Source organism: Drosophila grimshawi, unplaced genomic scaffold (genome assembly GCF_018153295.1).
Source record: "Drosophila grimshawi isolate 15287-2541.00 unplaced genomic scaffold, ASM1815329v1 contig_1367, whole genome shotgun sequence".
In the NCBI taxonomy this organism is placed as follows: domain Eukaryota; kingdom Metazoa; phylum Arthropoda; class Insecta; order Diptera; family Drosophilidae; genus Drosophila; species Drosophila grimshawi.
The window spans coordinates 2,423,411-2,442,876 of NW_025062889.1; the positions used below are offsets into that span (position 1 = coordinate 2,423,411).

The 19,466-nt window shown below is 34.4% G+C and overlaps 2 protein-coding genes across 2 annotated transcripts; both read left to right on the top strand.

The window, feature by feature from the left end:
• Positions 1-10,511: 10,511 nt before the first annotated feature.
• Positions 10,512-10,919, top strand: LOC116805911. The gene has a single exon (XM_032741088.1). The coding sequence runs from the start codon at positions 10,512-10,514 to the stop codon at positions 10,917-10,919; it is 408 nt and encodes a 135-aa protein (XP_032596979.1).
• Positions 10,920-11,203: 284 nt separating this feature from the next.
• On the top strand, positions 11,204-11,626 carry LOC6568989. The gene is made up of 2 exons (XM_032741087.1): positions 11,204-11,432; positions 11,496-11,626. Exons 1-2 carry the CDS (start codon positions 11,204-11,206, stop codon positions 11,624-11,626), a joined length of 360 nt encoding a protein of 119 aa, XP_032596978.1.
• Positions 11,627-19,466: the final 7,840 nt, after the last annotated feature.

The window sequence follows — 19,466 nt, forward strand, 5'->3', positions numbered from 1 at the left end:
GCAGCTTTAACAACAGCAAATCTTAAATCATCAAGTTGCAGATGAAGCTGAAGCTGCGTCAAAAGATGCTGAAGAGTTCAAGTGGCACTGGCATAAAACATCATTTAAAATTACAACAATAGCAACAACAAGAACAACAACAAGAAAACAAAACTGCAACGCCATCTCCAACTTTGTCTTAAATTGGTCAAATCTTTAATTTTTTTTATGGTTTTGAGCTGTGTTTGCAGTTTGCTTTTATATTTAGTTTTTTGGGCTTTTGTTTATCTTTGACGAGTTTTAATTTGTTTTTGTTGATTGCTGTTTGTCTTCTTTTGTTTTTTGTTGATTTTTATGCTAAGCTTGCCCAATTTTTGCTTTGTTGTTTTCGTGCATCAAAACCTTTTTGCACATTGTTTTTCTGTTTTTTGTGGGTGCGCTGCGAAAATTATTAAAATTTTTAACAGTTTTAATTGACAAACTAAAAGAAAGCTCCATTATATCATAATTGGCATAATGTTGGGCTAAGGGTTAAGAAACATTCAAGTTGGGCATAATATTTGGGAAATAATATATTGTGAAATATAAAGCATAATTATTCTTTTATTAAATCTAGAAAAAGCTTGGAGGCGTGCAGAAAATATTATATTAAGAAAATGTTTTCATTCTGTGTTACTTATTCGTTTTAATGAAAGTTTCTCTGTTGATTAATAATAGTTCAATATACGAGTATATCAATAGGGGGGCTATATATTCATAATTAGGCTTGTTTTTGTGTTCAGTTATGGATAAAATTAAATACATATATTGAAAATTTAAAGTTTCTACCTATTATAATATCTGACATTAACTTTTTCATACAGACATACCTTATGGGATTGGAGATGCTTCCTTCTGCTTATCATTTTACTCTTACGCCGATTTTTAATTGGTTCACGTGACAAATTCTTAACTTATTAAAATGAAAGTCTAACTAATTATTCATACATGTTTCTCAGACCACAAAATGCTGCTTATATTTAATTCATCGCTCATTTTCATTACAACACATTTAATCTACACTTTGAATGTGATTTTCATGCTTACATCATTAGCAGTCATTTGCACGTTCTAGTTAATAATTTATAATTAGTCACATTAGATACTCATAATCAGAATTGTGATATCCGCTTAATCTAGTTTCGTGTGTTTAGTTTAGAAATCACTTTTGATCACATTAAACAGTTTTCATTCAGTTTTCCTTCGGTTTCGTGGTACATTAAATGATTTAATGATTTCAGCTGCGGCAGCCATAAAAATAAAGGTTATTTTTTGTATTTTGTGTGGTTTCTAATATTTGTTGTTATTTTTGTTAACGAAGCGTTAAAAAGCACCAACAGCTAAATGGCAACAAACTGTTGCCTGTTAAACAACTAACGAATAATAGACAAAAAACTGTATCTCACAGATACATGGACGCAGAATTAACTGAGCCTAAGTTTTTTCACGCGTGGCAAATTTTCAATTTTGTGTTTAGCTGTTGTTTCAGTTGTTGTTGCCGTTGTAGTTTTTCGGTTTCAAGTGCAGCATGCACTTGTTGCACATGTTGCAATAGCAGAAGAAAAAGTGAAACTTGTTGGGGTATCTGACAGATACACACGAAGATATAATTACGACTCAGTGCAGCATGCAAAATGAAAAGCGAAACAAACTTAATGAAGTGTGTGATAAGCGCTGTGAAAAACGCAACCCACAACAAACAACACACACAATACACACACACACACACACAACACACTTCGAGTATCTTCATCTTTTGCATCTGAGACTCAGATGTTTTCCAGTGCGGAAGTGCAAAAAACAAGAAACAAATCTTTTTTCTCTGGCCAATAGACAATAACAATGCACAATGTACACACACACAAACACACACACAAGCACACACACCAAAAATTAAGTGTACACATTTTGTATCTTGAACTTGAGGCATCATCGAGCAAGCTCTGTATATTTTTGTGTGTGGGTGTCTACTGTAGAACGGAACGTGGGACGAGTGGAAGGTGTAGTCGAACATGAAAAGATCTGAGAACTGGGATCTCAGATTGGGTGTGCTTGTCACGCATATGTGACTTTTTTCGAATTCGCTTTTAGCAACACAAATACTCACATACATACACACACACACACATATATATACACACATAAATGTATTAAATTATTGTTGTTACTATTTTATTTGTGATTTTAAAGTATTTTAATAATTCTCATATTTTGAAATCACAGACAATTATATTTGTATAATAAATAGGTGGATATTTATATATATATTTATATTTATATTTATAAAAGCCAAACAACCAAACAACACTTAAAATCATATTAAGTTGATTATAAAAATAATTGTTTCTTCATTCAGTTCTACGATCATATTTTACTTAGAAAATATAAAAAGTTTAAGCTAAAATTATATTTAGTTTAATTTGAAGTGCTTTAATGGTTTTTAAATTTGATTATTCTAATGATCATTCCAACAATCATATAATAAAGTAAACTTTTTTCATATTTATCATCAGTCAATTCTATAACAACTCAAATAGTATGCTTTACTTGTCAATCGATGTCATAAATCAATCGGCTTAAGTCCCCGAAACAAATCCCCATTCAAAACACCCACAAATCCCTATAACAATTTGCATTTACAGCTAATCAACTTGCTGCAACAGAAAACAAACAACATGAATAAATCACAACTCTCATAAATCAAATAGTTACACGGAACTTACAACTGCATGAATTATGATTAATCAATAATGTAATATTCGAGTTTCATGGGTTTCATGAACTCCTTCCAAATGCCTTTAATTATTCATTAGCGAAGGAGAAAAAAATCCGAAATCCGTTTGCAGCTGGGAAAAGATGCTGATGACAAGTTCAATGGCTTACGCGGCGTATGCGCAATTTACATTGTGCGCTCAAAATAATATTAATAAAATGCCGTCGCCTTTAATCAGTAGGAGTAATTACGCATACATATACAAATATCTGCACATATGCAAATATGCATAATTAAGATTAACATAATTACGTTTTTAATTGGCAGCTGCCGCAAAAACAGTTAATATAAAAAGAAGAAAAAAGAAAAATAAACCGCTTGGAAAGTTTCAGTTTCAAATTGAACTCAATTTGTTTGCTGCTGCTGCTGCTGATGCTGCTGCTGCTATAGCCTGATGGCGTTTATTGAAATTGATGCCTCGGTTAGTCCATGATAATGATATCGATTCGAAAACATGCCATTTAATTAAGTAGTTCACTTCACTTCCACAGCCAACTGGCTTCACATTTTAATTTACTGTGCTGTGGCTTTGATTGCAAAGTGCGTTTAAAAAATGTAAAATATGTTTGAAAAGCTTAGTAGCTAAGAGAGTTGTTTTTCATGTTCCTTTTATTCTAATATGTTTGTAATTTTTTGTATATTTTACAGTGTAATTTGCCGAGTGTAAACAATTTAATCGATGCTGTGTCGAAAGAAAATGAGACAACTTTGAGAGATTATTCCATTATTGCTGTTGACGGTGAGTGATTTGCTTATTTTTATTTTGCCTGCATTTTACAGACTTACTTTAAATGAGTCTAGGTTTGTTTAAAACGACATTTGCACTCAGTTTCATATTCGAATATTTTTTTGGTTGCTTAAAATTCGCACAAGGCCTTTAAATTTGGTCCGCAATACAGATGATGTTTATACGGCCAGATCATAATATCAAATCATTATAATCATTATGATTATTATTGTGATAGACCTGACTTTAATTGCCTCAGCAAAGACAACAATTGAGTTGATTTATTGAATCGTTTTTTTTTTTATTTATTTGCAGCTTGGACTCCTATTTCCAGTCTTGGCCACCGCCCCTGTAACGAGCGTTTTTAATGCGATTTTATTTGCTTTGCCTCGAAACCATGAAAATCATATAGATAAATAGCCCAAATAAAAGACGAAAAAAGCCGAAAAAACAACAAAACTTCAAATTTTCGTATATTCATCAGCGTAATAATCATTATGATGATTTTGATCTTGACGTTAAAATGTCGCGATTTTTAACACCTTTTTTTTGCGAATTTCTCGTTGGGTATTTATCTTTCTTTAATCAGCTAATCACTACTATAAGGAAATCGATGACTCTGTATTTGACTTAAGTCTTTTGGTATTTATGCAAATTTTTTAGTTTATTTAATACATTTTTTTGTCCATTTGCGTTTAAAGTGTAGTGATTAAATAAATCGGTAAGCATTAGTTGCTAGCTAAGATTAATAGATAGATCATATGTGGGGAATAGGCTTAGGCTGTTCGAAGAAACCCAATACTCGCTCAAGTCAAGGTCATAATTTAAGCCTTAAAACATGGCTCAAACAGCTCATGTTAGCCATCATTTATTTGTGGCCATAAGCGTTAACCAATTAATGAGTACAACGAAAACAAAAAAGCATGAGTCGATGAAGGTCTCAAAACTGACACTGCATTCGATACCATAACTAAATATATGTAAATATAAATATATCTATTCATTAGAAAAACCCCCTCCCAGAGGGGAGGCCTTTGGGCCACCTTATATGTCAAATGGTTCACTGCCCTAATGAGACGGGCCACAAAGCAGCCAAAGCTTCTCCTTCCCCTCTTCCGCCTCTTGGCCAGATTGTGCAATTGTAACGTGGCCAAAAAAAAACATTAATTGTCCGCCACTGTTGCTTTTGGCCAAATCTCTGTTTGTGTTTGTCGCAATCCGTCTGGCAATTGCAGTCGGTTTGCAGCATGTGGCAAGAATGACCATAAAACGCAATTTGAGCCTGTCTAATTTATACGACAAGAGCAACAAAATGTGAAACCAAAAAATTCGTCATTAATGAATGTGATATTTTCGCTAATTAATGTTACACTCGAGACTCAAGACGCAATGTGGCAGGCAGACGCAGAGTCAACAGGCGTGGCAGTCAGCTTGCAACATGCCGCAACATGTTCGCTTCGAACTTCCAACTTTGCAAATTAATCAAATTAATCAACTGTTTTCTGCTACTTCATTTTTTTATTTTGTTTTTTTTTTAACTCACTGCCACTGCCAAATTTGGTTGTCTGCTTAACGGTTCGCCTTTAGACCATATGTCTGATAAATATCAGCTATATATATATATATATATAGCCTCTAAATGCCATTGCGGTTTTTGTGTGGCCGCCCAAGAACCCAAAAAAAAAGAAAAAAGATTCATTGTTTTTTTTATGTACGTGCCTGGCTTGCTAATTATCAGACAACAATTTTTTTATTGTTTATATTTTGAGCCCACACTGTGCTTCTTCTTCCTCTTGTGTTGCAAAATATTTGGTTGAATGTTTTTTTTTAATTTTCGCTTTTGTTTGCAGCTATTTATTTTGTTTAGCCACACACAGAATATTAATAATAACGAATGTCACTTAACAAACTCAAACTGTACATTTTATGGTATTTATTTCATTCGTACATTTATTTGTGTCTGTAAATTTTGCAATTCATTTGAATGTTTCTTTGGAATGCGCTCAACATTCTTGTGTATTACAAATGCGACACAAAAGCTGCGTTTACAAACTTTAATGCACTGTTAAACTAAACAGAGCCAAAAAACCATGACGAAGTTTCCACAAAGCTTTGACAAAGTGAATGCAGTATAAAATCGCATTGGAACTGTCCAAAAGTGGATTTTTTCATTTACATTGGGTAAAAGGTCTTCTCTCTTTCTTTGTTCTATTTCTATGATCAGTATTCTTGCAAGATATATAAATCTATATCGAAGAGTAAGAAAATATATATCAAATTGTGGTTTTATCGATTCTTATCGATAAATGCGAAACGGGGGCAGTTTTCGATAAAATGAAATGAGATTTAAATGCGTTAAATGAGAACTTTAATCAAAATTTGAAATCTCCAGCTCTTATAATCTCTGAGATCAAGCAGACAGATGAATATGCCAAAATAGACTCAGCTTTTGTATTTTTTATTATTAACTTATTTACCCAACTTTTCCTTACACAACAAACACATTTTCTCAATATTGATGGATGTTTTAATATATAAAATATATAATCGATTAGCTCATCTATATATTTGAATGGGCTAACATTAATATTGAGTTAGGTCTTATAAAACAATTTAATTAATGGAACAAATATTTCTAATGCAAATCAGTTTGAAATGCAAACGAAAAGCGCGAGTTAATCAATAAAGAGTTCAAAAGCAAAAGACCGCAAAAGAGGTTAAAATACCAAAGAAATTGATGATAAAAACAAAACGCACAACATAAACAAGAAAATAAAAAAGAAAAACGATTTTGAATGGGGCAAGAGGAATGGGGAAATGGGAATGGAAAAGAGCAGGCATGAGAAATGGGATAATCAATGAAAACAAACGAATGTGGTTAAACTTGAAAACTCAGCATAACCTTAAGCTAAATCAAACTGATCAAATCAAGAAGCAGCTGCATTAATTGGTTGGCCAAAATGGTTAAGCGGTTTTTTGCGGTTTGTTTTTAGCAGGAAGCTAATCTTTTCAACGGGTTTATTGTCGTCTTTTGATTGCAAGCAATCCATTTTTGGAGTGTGTGCAATAAAATTGTTTAATTTACTCTCCCAATTGCGGCAAATTCATTTCAGTTAAATACGCAATTCGCCTGATGCTGCAGCTACCAGCTAACAGCCTCCCCTCCAACCGCCCCCATCCCGCACCTAACTGTATTTAACAACAACAATTGACTTTCACTTTTGGACCGCCTGGTTATTTTGGGCAGGTCAGTTATTTGTAGACTTGTTTGCTTGGCTTATAGCACAAGTCTCTTGGCCGGGACAAAAGCACTTGCAATGCTTGACTGCATTTTGCGATTTGGGCCGCGTTTCGAACTCATATAATTATGGTGTTTTTTTTGGATTTTCTTTCTTTCTGATATACCCTGCACTTAACTGATTGCCGAGCATATTTAAACGTCTCGTTTGTCTGATTGATTATATAAGTTTAAAGTGGAATAATTGGTAAGTGGGCTTGGTGTAAATAAGTGTAATTATTGTTTAGATATATCTAAACCCAATTGATTTTGAAAATGTGCTAAGCACCCAATAAGCACAAGAAAAGATATCAAGGTTAAAGTTTATGAATTGGCTTGAAATGTTTTTCATTACTTCCGTATTTTGTTCTGGTTCTATTTTAATTGTAATTCAATTGGTCAAGTTGTGATTCCAGTTTCTGTTTGACAACCTGATCAAAAAATTATTCCCTCGTTAGACAACTTCAATTCCTACGTGGCTATTTGTAGGGTATCTGCAAAGCTTAGCACATCCATTGCCAACATTCTAGCCTGTTTACTTTTGTTAACTGACTAACATAATGGCCAAGTCTGGTGCTTGGACGCTGGCTAACTTAAATGTTGTAATATAATTTTAATTTGTACCAGAAATGATTGCCAATTGTCGGTGCTTTATTTTGATTATACAATTTTTGGCTTGCTGTTATTTTTGTTATTGTTCGAAAGTGTTCGAAGCAATTCCAGTTTTTGAGTGCTATTTTAACTAAAAATTGAACACACAATTTGTGTAATGACTTTTATTTACTTTAATTTGGGCTTTAGTGCCGGGGGGCGTAAGTGCTTAAAAAATATAAATTACTGTGGCGATAAGTTGGGGCAGATAATGGAAAGAGACAGAAACCCTAATTGAGTGTTGTAGGACGCCGCTGATGGAGTTTAGCAAATATAATTAGCGCTAACAAGTATTTATCTTAGGCTAACTCAGGCAGGCTGTAAATTCGATAACCTTGCAGGTGGCCGATATCTAAATTAAAACTATAAATTAAGACAGAAAAAAGATCCCCAACCGATTATTTCCTTGAAAGCTATATGATATAGTAGTAATGAAGTTGATATTGAGTCTTTGAACTTGGCAAACAAAACGAAAACCCATTTTCCAATTGATCTTTCCTATGTTTTTGGATTGTTAAAATTGAATACTTTAAAGATACATCGACAATTTATGGTATTCTAGTATTATTCTTCCACTTTCATTTCAACTATCAATCAGTTGAATCAGTATTGAATTAAATTCAATGTGAACTACTTTAAAAAGTTTTCGTTTGTCAAATGAGTTCTCTTCATCGATTTGTGGCATAAGCCACACAAATTGTCATTGTCATAATTGTTGCTTGCAACAATTATGAATCCTTGCATGTCAAATTCAGCTTTGTCGCTTTTGTGACAATTAAATGGCTTGTCAATATTTAATGGCCAACAATTAGTGGCTTTTATCGCATGCCGTTAACAATTGAAGCGGTCTCTTTGGCCACAAGTGGAAAGTAATCTTTATGGCCAGATTTCACTGGCATAGAATTTAATTCTTTTACTCTTTTTCTCTATGCTATTGATTATTAAAGAGTGAACTGATTGCGGTCTTCAGTTTGTTGCGTAACCGGTTGTTATTTGGGGGCGTTTGCCACGCCCCCACGCCCCAACGCACGCACGAAAAACGCACTTAAATTTTCAGTTGGCAATTGTGACCCAGTTTCTGGTAAATCAAATGCAAATTTATGCAGCTTTGGCAAACATTTTGTGTTATGAATTATACGTTGTTTGTTGCCTGTTTTCTTGTTGTGCATTTAGTTCTAATTTGGCCAATACATCAGTTTTGCAAGCGACTTAAGCCAATCAATTTGCGGCCAATTAAACCGGCAGATTTTGCAGCCTTGACCAAATACTTGAACCGCATTTTTGTAAAGTGCGCTTATCGAATTTTTAAACAAGCCAACAACATGAATATGTGAAAACAACATTTTTTGCTTGTTGAAGCTTGAATACACTTATAGCTATAATTATATTATATAACTTGATATTTACATCAAGTATATTAAAATCAGGCAGTCAATTCGTAAAAGAAACCACAACTTAGAACTGGCACCAAAATTCAACATTATTTTAAAGAACCATTCACAAAAACCGATATTATTAGTGGGATATGACTAAATCGACTCGCCTCTTGTTGCTAATCAAGGTTATATATACTTTATAAGTTTGTAAATGCTTCCTGCCTGTTACATGCTTTTAAGCAACTTTATTTTACACCCTTCGCCCATTTTCAAGGTATTAAACAGATTGGCTTACATAGAAAGTAAGCCGAATAGGCAACAATATTGAACAGCCAAATATATTTTATTTATTTATAGTAATGCCAAGTTGCTTAGCTCAGTATAAAATGAACTAACCATTCAGGTTAGGGTATTTGAAATCGAAGTGCAGGCAATAAAAACACAAACAACTTGGCGCAGTTGCGCTTCAAAATGTTTATGCGCCGTTTATTTTATTTAACTTTACTGTTTTTTACTTTATTTCATTTTTTTATTTTTGGTTTTATTTTATGTTCATTTGGAGAAGAAGAAGCCGCTCAAAATGCTGTGCATGCCGATGAAATTGAATTTGATGTGCGGCCAAAACGCTGACAGGGTCGAGTTGAGTTGAGTTAAGTTGTCTAAATGACGTTGTCACTCACAAGTGTGTGTGTGTGTGTGTGTCGTGTGTATATTGTGTGTGTGCTAATGTAAATGCTCAGATGAGTGCACTAAATAACTCAAGTGTGGATCGGACTTTAAGTGCCTGTTTATTATTGAAAGCCCTTACGGATAACCTTCTTATCTGATTTCTCAAAAGCTGAGAGCTCTGCTTGTCAATGTATTTTTAGTTTAATAATTCATTAAGCTTTTCATAGGGTATTATTATAGCCTGATATTTGAAGAAAACGTCTGCAAACTCGAAAGCTATATCTATGCCTGATCAGCATTACTAATCGATTGACTTAGCCAACTAGGTGTATTGGTAGCTCAGTTTTAAAACTATCTTGATGTAGTTTGGCATATATCAGTATGTAATGGAGCAAGTCAGATCAGATTATAAAAGTCTTACTTATTTTTATATCAAAAATGTTACTCAAAGTCAGATTTAAATTGCTGGCATTTTATACAAAAGTGTTGCCTACTTTTAAGCGCCATAAATATTATATAAAAAATGTGATATAATAGAATTAAGCATTTGTTGTGGCATTAGGCTTAATAATAAGTATTATTGTGTAGTGGTATTATTTTGGTATGTGAGATTTGCCAAAATTAAAGCATTATGAAGCGAAGTGATTAGCTTTTAAAAATCCCATTCACCTTAATTATAATTAATTGTCTTGAAAATGAAACTGAACAAAAATATAGTTCATTTTTGATTAAGAACCAACAGCTTCTCTTAATAAACAAATTAATAAATGGCTAAAATTCTAGTTAGCAATTTAATATTCCAAATTTATAAATGCGTCTTGCATTTTGTTGTTCAACCAAAGAAGTAGAGCAAAATTAATTATATAATCTTAGAGTTGTTTGCACAAGTGTTGTGGGCCAAGAAACTCTTGATTTCAATGTCGTCTTAAGTCAAAGTCTGAGGCCATCGAGCAGAGATCGCATTGAGAGAACTATAAATAGCTGCCGACTGTGGCCAGAAAGTTAACACAACTTTCTAAGATGAAATACGGATTGGTTTTGTCAGTGCTGCTGTTGATCCTTTTCAGCAGTTTGATTGGGGGACAATACAACTACGCGAGCAGCCTGACAGGAACCGGAATCAGCAGCAATACGCCCCGGATTTGCGTCCTGTCGAACTGCAACTACTATGGGACCACAAGTGTCTGCGGCCGTCTTGGTAGCTCCAATCTCTGCAAGCGTTTCAGAAACAACTGCCTAATGCGCTACGAGACTTGTGTCAATCGCATAACCTACACCGCTGTATCCATGAGCTTCTGTTCCAATATAGCAGTTGGCAGTCGAAGGCAATGCTCAGGCAGCTCCTCCTCTTCCTCATCCATTTTTGGTACTGGCTCCACATATAATTCAAATGTTCGGCCAATTGTTATAAGAACCCGTCGCGGTTAATAATTTTCAAAATAAAAATAGAGTATATAAAGATATATGTATTAAAAAAAAACACAACAACAGATATAAATAAACAATGTTTTTAGCACAAATTTGACAATGTTACCAAGGTTATTCGCACTTTTACATAAATATTTGTGCAACTGTTGAACACAAACAAGCCGAGTTAAGACAAAGCGAAACTAGGAAGTGTTTTTTACGTTTTTTATTCATGCCAACTTTGGATCTATAAAAGCGAATAACAACTAAAAAATTATACGACATTATTAGATACTAGTTGTAGCATGAAGACTGCTTTAATTATAACATTCATTTTGGGCCTGATTCTCTTGGCCATCTCCAGCGATACGAAAGTCGAGGCGGGAAGGGTGGAGCGATGCCAACGCCGTGTCCGAGCCAATTGTAGAAACAGTGGCAGAAGATGCATTCGCCATGGTCGCAGCAATCTCTGTGAGCTGCGCAGCAATAATTGCCAGATAAGGTTAGCCAATTGCAGAAGTAGCACCAGAGGAAGTAAGTCGAAAATAGAATAACCCCAAAAGGACTCTCACTTATTTTGCCAACTGTCAATTTCAGTATATGAAAGGGTAACCATGCGACTCTGTGCAGGTATACAAGTCAATGACAAGCAACCATGCGGCTCCAACGGCAGCAGCAACAGCAACAACAGCAACAACGAGGGGACACCAATTTATTATGCCCTTTGAAGATGTATTTGTGCATATTATTTGCATATGTTAAAATACATATTCGGATGACAATAAAACAGTGTTAAATAATTTATAATTTGCAGGGGATATTGCCATTTCTTAATTTAAATTGAATATTATAATTCTTTTAACAGTAGATCACTTATGTTAAATATAACAAAATGATGTTATTAACAGCTGCTTAAGTTATTAGCATTATGCAAACACTGCTTAACATAATGCAATTCTCTTAACAGTAAATCACTTTTGATTAGATTAACATTAGCTTAACATGAGCAAATTAGTTTCTTAACAGCAGGTTAACTGACCCACATAATAAAGTTAAAGTGTAAAGCTTTTTTGTGCTAACTTAATTTAACAAACCTTAAGTGAAGTCCAATTTAAATATTTGAAAGCTTAAGCATTTTGCAGTGTTATTTACACATCGGATTAGAAAGCATCCCATGCTCTAATCTTAAAATATCTTGTGACAATGTACACACACACACACATACATACATATACACAATTAGTAAAAGACTTTTGTTGTTAGCAGTATTTTCTAATTGCATCCGCAGGCGTTTTTCCTAATGCCACAATACAAAAAGCAAACGAAAAACGTACTTTCATAAATTATACAACCAGAGCCCGTGTGTGTGTGTATGTATGTGTATTGTGTTGTGTATGTGTGTGTGTGTGACAACCATAACCATAATTTGTTGTTGTGGTTGTTGTTTTGCCTTGAAAATGTGCAATTTATGGCAAATTCGTTTTTATGTTATGCGATTGCAATTAAAAAGCAACGCACACAAAAACTACTTCATAACTCATTGCAATAGCTCTCTCTCCCTCCCTCTCTCTCTCTGCATCTCCGTGTGTGAGTGTGTGTGTTTCAATGCCATACTCACACACCAACACACGAATACACACACGAACAAACGTCAAATGCTAAAATGAGTAATTGTTGCGCTTTCCCTTGGCGCCTTGCTGGGACAATCGGAAATGCAATCATCAAAATGGACGATCTGCTGTTTCCGGTTTGACAAACGCGCTTCGAATGCTTAGCTGCACGATTTGTGCATCATTTATTGGCCCACTGAAACGCTTTAGCAATGTGTAAAGCCCAAAACAAATTGCTTTAATGCGAAACCAGTTTAAATTCGGTGCTTTGGGATTTATTTTTAAGCAATTGCAAAGAGTCTTATTACCACATCCAGAACCCATTGGAAATGAGTATCATCAAAAACGCAATTTGAAAAGCCTTGTGTCAAGAGTGTTGCACCAGCTCGCATTTAAATACCCCCACAAACCTATCGACTGACTCTAGTTGACATTAAATAGAACGTAAATACCTAATCCAGATCAAGTTTATTTCATATTATCTCTTGGCAGCAGCAAGTGTGAAACTTTCATTCGAAATCTATGTATCAAAAAGCTGACATTATTGATAACAGCTCTTCTTTCAATTAATTAATAACAGTCACAATTGACATATTATTGATAAGCCGTAAACATTTCATTATATTATATTATATTATTATTAGCACTCTCTCACTTTACTCTGTCTCTCTCTAGATTCGAGCATTCCAGCTTGCTAGGTGCAGAATCTTAAACACCCTAAGTAATTAATTATAAATTAACTTACCAGCTACCTCAACATGCCAGCTGACCCAGTTTCAAGCCAATCTTCTATGCCTTAATTCAGCATTCAAATATAATCATATGCTTAGCTGGCTAGCTGATTGTAAGCCATTTGGGCCTTGTTTGTTTGTCCACCAATAATAATATTGACTTTTTGACTTTTACTGTCTCAGCACTTGGCAAACAAAGTTAACGCCGCATTCAGCTTTCAGCTCTTACTTTTTCTTTGATAAATATTTACAGATTTTAATTACGATTCGGCTATATAAAATGCGATTCGTCTCCGGAATGGATCAGTCTAAATTTAGTTAACTTACAATGATGTCACTTGGCCGTCTCTTAGTCTATTGTTGCATTTTGAGCCAACTGTTGGGAGGACTTCAGGCTCAACTCTTTCTCTTTCGGAATGGTGCCCTCTACTGCAAATGGATGAACAGGAAATTGTGTGACAAAAAGTTCCCGTTCTGTGCCCAAGTCACAACAACGCCGGGGGGCGGGGGGGCGGCAGTAAATAATTGTAAACATTACAAAAGCGAATGTGCGTTTTTAATTGATCAGTGTTTGGGTAGAACTGGTAAGAAAACATCACACTCCAAATTCAAATCGAAAAACTACTTTAACAATTCCCATTCTTCTGAAATTCATAGAATTTGCTCGGACTGCCGTTGGGGTTAATTTCAATCCGGGCTGCCGGGATATTAATCTTGGTACTACTGCAGTGTGTGGAGTGTAAATTTAATAATTATTCAATTGCTTTGCCTATTTATCATACAATATACACATATTTAAATGCTTAATATAACTAAATTTCTTTAAATAGATGAATAAATGTGAAATCGCAGAAATTGTATATTTTATATTAAGTTTTTGGCGAAATAAACACAAACATTTTTATAATTGTATTAGAAACTAAAAGCTAATAATATTAATTAATAATATACACAGCAAAAGAAAAAGTCAAGCTGGAATGATTTAGTATATATCTATATATGCATCCTTCTTCCTGTTCTATACTTTCAAATGAGAGCTCACTAAAATGTATTGCATTTGTTTGTAATTCATTGAATATTCAGGTTGTGTTTATTTTCTCCTGATTCCTCGGCTTATTATGCATTCTCAACTGTTGAGCCTTATCTAAATAAGCACTGCGTATAATTATATTTATAATTATAATTTTAATTACAATTACAATTACAATTACAAGTGCTCTGTTAATTAGTGAGAGATGTAAGCAAACTCAAGTGTTGCTCTTGTGGTTTGGGGTTTGGTTTCAGGGCTCTGCCACTCACAGTCATCCGTTTTCCTTATTTTTCATTATGCAAATCTACACACACACACACACACACACTCATATGAGTACACACACACACACACCCATTCTCCTGAGAGGTGTGCATGTCAGAACCGTTGGCATGTCATGTCAGCCGCTCATTTCGTTGCATGTTCAACTATAAACCTCATTTTGGGTGTGTGTGCATGTGTGTGTGTGTGTGTATACTCTTACAAATAAATAAAACACTTGCATAAAATCTAAGATTCTTCACTTTGGCTAACGAAATCTCTCAAAAATGTTCAATAAACAAAGCAATAAACTAAAGATCAACTGGCACTTTAAGCCAGGCTGCAAAGACGAAAACGGAACCGGAACCGGAACCTCAACTTTAACTATTGAAATTGAGAAACCGAATCGATATTCAATATTTTTTAAAGAACAACTTACACAAACTGATATTATTAGTTCATATAGTATATATATAAAGACCCGAAGCGAATTTTATTATCCTTTAACGGACCCAGCAAACAGCTCAGAAGAATTGTTAGTGTATACAAATAGTCGTAATGACAATTTTTAATTTGGCGTTGAGCAATTTCTTTTGGCAGTTGTAATTTGTTATTTTGTATGCCCTTTGGAGTTTTACATGCTGCATTTTATTACACCTTTTTGAGGCACGACAAGAATGCAGCGCTAAGATTGAGCTACTCAAATGGCCTCAAATTTCCCAATTCGCAGTTGCATGCAATGCTAAAATTATTAACAATGCACACAACCAAAAATATTTTCATTTAAGGTGCACAAAAAGAGTAAATAAAATAGAGAAATAAAATGGTTGTTAACAATTAAAAAACAACGGGTAAACCACTGAAAAAAAAAACTTGACTTTAATTAGTTGCACAGTTGCACAGTTGCATGCCACATAAATTACAAATGGCTTATCGTCGTTTGCTGTTGTTGCAGTTGTTGCAAGGTCAAGCAGTCTGACGAAAATGTCATAAAAAATTTAAAAACAAAATGTAAAAATATAATAACAATCAGTGTGACATTAATCCAGCGAAGGCCAAAGCACCGCAATCTAATTTAAATACCCTGTAAAAGTAGCTAACTAGTTTTGAACGATATATTCAGAGCTGAAGACTATAAAATATGGATATTGATGGGAAATGGATGTGCAACCAGTAAAAAACATAATCGAATTATTCAAAAAGAGGTCACTAAACAAAGAAAACCATAGAATTGTTTAAGAACCAAAGTTCAACTCAATATTCTCAAAATGTTATTTTTTAGAGGGTGATAAATCAAATCACATTTTATTTCCGGTTGCGTTAAAGGTTCTCAACTAGTTCCACATAATTATAGCGATTACTGTAACTGCTTCATACAAAATATTTAATTTATGTTTCGATTCAGAATCTGCAAATTTGAAACAAAAAAGTGGCGTTTTCAGTTCCGTTTATAGCAAAATTTAATACAGTTGAGGTGAATACTAATTCTACAGGGTATTTGCTAGTCTTTTTATGCATTTTTCTTTTGGTTTACTAACTTGTTTGCATTGTCAACCGGGCTAATTATTTTCCATTTTCATTTCACTCTTGTTGTTTGCTCGGCTATTTTTCTGTTTTTGTTTGCCTGTGTTTTGCATTTTTAATGCGCTTTCCAACAACTCGGCTGACATTTTGCCTGCTACTATTAATAGGCTTAAGTGCACTTCCACTCTTGCAATTGAAACAAAGGGCATTTTCTTAGATTGCATTACAAAATATTGCAGACTGTTGCGGGGTTACATAACTTAATAATAAATGGTGTGAAAAAAAGAAAAATGAAAAATATTTGGTATGCCTGAAAATTGCATTCAGTATTGCGAATAATATTTAAGAAATGCTTTGCTTAAGTTTGGCTTTTAGAATGACAGATATTTAATTAAATATTAATCAATTAATACCTTAAAATTTGATGACAATTGAATAATTGGCTATATCGGAGGCAATCGAAGTATCTAAGTAAAAGGCAATATTTCATTAGTATTTAAGGCATTTAATTTTAATGTTCTAATTTGCTAGTTATTATATGAATTATCTTTAAGATAAGTTATACAAGATCCGAGAGTTTGAATAACTATTGGTCTGTGTGTATATACATTTTATCGGAGACGCCTTATTCAATGCCTTATCAAACTTGACCTGCTTCAAGGACATGAAAACTACACTTTGACTGCATTGTTTATCTTTCTGATTTGCTTCGCAACTGTGTGTATACTATGTACACACGTATATACAGTGTATATATTTATTATAGATGAGCTGTTTGTCACGCTAATTGAATAATAACCTCTTCGATTTATACGGTAGCAGAGAGAAGCCAACGGCGAAACTCATCTAAAATTCAGAAAGTGCTTTCTCATTGTAATTGCTTATTTATCCAACATCGACGATTTGATAATTGTGGAAAGATTTGATTACTATCGATTTTGTTGCAAGCTATGAATTTGTAAATTATGCAAATTTGTGTGTTGCTTGCCTCCTTCCTTGCTTGCAGCCGGAAAGCAAATAATTAAAGCCAATTGTAAGTTTAGCTGGGGGTGCATAAATATATTTGGCAGCCTGCTTAGCCAAAAGCTCATTAAACTCCGCCACAAATCGTTTGCAACTAAACAAATAAATCAAGTTCATATGTGAAAAGTTTTGTGTCATTTGCAGCAATAAAATGCAAATTATTTTTAGCTTTACTTTTGGGCGCACAACAAAAAAACTTAAAACAGAAACAGAATCGCACGCAATTCAACGAAAGGGAAGGAAGGCATATATATATATATATATATACGACTTGCTATATTCTTTGTCTATTTGTTAATAACACGAGCCCATTTTCATTTCTGGCTCAACTTTTATTAGTCCTTTCCTTTATTTTTTTCGCTTCTTTTTCTTCTTTCGCCGTTTGGCAACTCAACACGCGGCGCGTCAATGGCAATCAAAAAGTTTGTGGCTTGTGTGTGTGGCAGAGTCAAATCTAATGTCTGACTGTCTGACTGTCTGCCGGTCCCAATTTCCTGTCAATACTCATAAACGTTGCCTGCCCCCCATACCCTCCTGCCACTCCCTCTTCGAATACACTGCTGTAGGCTCTGTTCTGTTCTGTTCTGTTCTGTTTTGTACTGTTCGGTGTCCTGTTCCGTCCTCTTTCGGTGCGAGGGTTTCGTGTCAGTTGCGCGTCCGCAAAAAAAATACCGATTTTCGGATAACAAACAACAGAAAATCGAGAACACGTTAGATTGTGCGTGGCCATGCACGACGAGCAGATATCCTGTGAACAGACTTACAGTGAGTCTTAATTGTGCATTGTTTCGTCGCTGTTGAAAGTAAACATACAGATAGAAAGTTAAGATCAACTTTAACTATTGAGATTGAGAACCAGAAACGAAATTGAAAATTAATTATTAATCCAAAAAGTACCTTAAAGAAACACAAACTTACCCTAAACCTTACAACTTTTTCCGAAATAGGACTCGATTTGAAAGCCTGTTTCAAACAAAGCTCAACTATAATTGTATCTAAGAAGCAATATATTATATTGTTCAACTACAGCTCTTCTTGTTTTTGAATGTCTTAACAAGTGCCTGCTTGGGTTCATTCTAAAAACTGTGGACTGCCTTTAGTGCACATTAAATAAAGAATACTAAAAGGAATCCAGGCAATAGCCAATAGCCAACAGTTAATATGAAAAGAGGTTCTGTCAAAAGTCAGTCACATAAATATTAGCTAGCTTAACTATCCTCTTAATATAATGGAAAGTAATTAAAGAATTGATAAGTACATCTCTCTCCATAACAAGTCAAGCTGCACTAGGCATACTATTTGATGTCTACAGGGTATATAAAGTGAGGGCATAGCATGTAAAATTGTGGCGCCTGCCAGTAACAAAATTGGTGTTGTTGTTTGTACCCGAAACCTACTCCCCGCTTTCGAACCCAATCTCACCGAACAGCGCTTCGCACTCACGATTTATCGATAAAACATGCGCCTAGACAGCAGTAGGAGACATGAAACAACCCCATCCCCTCCCTGTTACGTCTCATTACAGCTTTTGGGACAAGTGGAGGCCAGGAAATTGAAAACCAAAAAACGAAAACGTCAACATTTTGTTTACACACCCAAATATATTTTCTTTTCCATTCATTTTGTTTGCGAAATCAAATTATTGCATGTGCCACCAATTCCAATTTGAGCGGGTGCTAAGAAAACACAAAAAACAAAACGAAATGGGGAAAATATAAAACCCTCCCACCTCCCCTAAAATACACACATCGAATAATTGGCCATTTACGTTGGAAAAAAGCTGTCCAAAGTTTTTGCAGGTCGAACTAGGGAGAAAAAATGCTTGGAAATGAAACTTTGATGAGCTATTTGTCATTTTGACATGTGCTCTGCGAGTGTGCAACCCAAACAACCACCTCCCCATAGCACCTAATAGCAAACATTTGTCTAGACTTCAAGAGGATTGGCATATTGCGCATACGCAATGTCTTACACAACAGTCAAGTGGAATAGTTGAATGGCAGCTGAAGTGCTCCTATCTAAAATATACACAGCTTAAACTTGAATGCTCAAATGTATTTGAGACAAGAACAAATTAAATATGCGAAAAAAAGGGTTCTATGGAGTTGAGTAACAGTAAGCAACTGGCAAAAGAAAGCAGCTTGTACACAAATATTAATAATAATAAATAAACTCTTAGCTATATTTGACTAATTGAAAATAAAAGTTCTCTTGTACCAAAAGCAGCTGTTGTTTATCTCGTTTTATCGATATAAATCGATTTTCGATGGCAATTATAAAACATATAAGTGATTAACTGCAAAAATTTCATTGATACATTATTCATTTAGTAAGACATATCTGAAGTCTTACTTAGGTTTACTTCAAGGCATCTGCTAGTCGTGCTAGT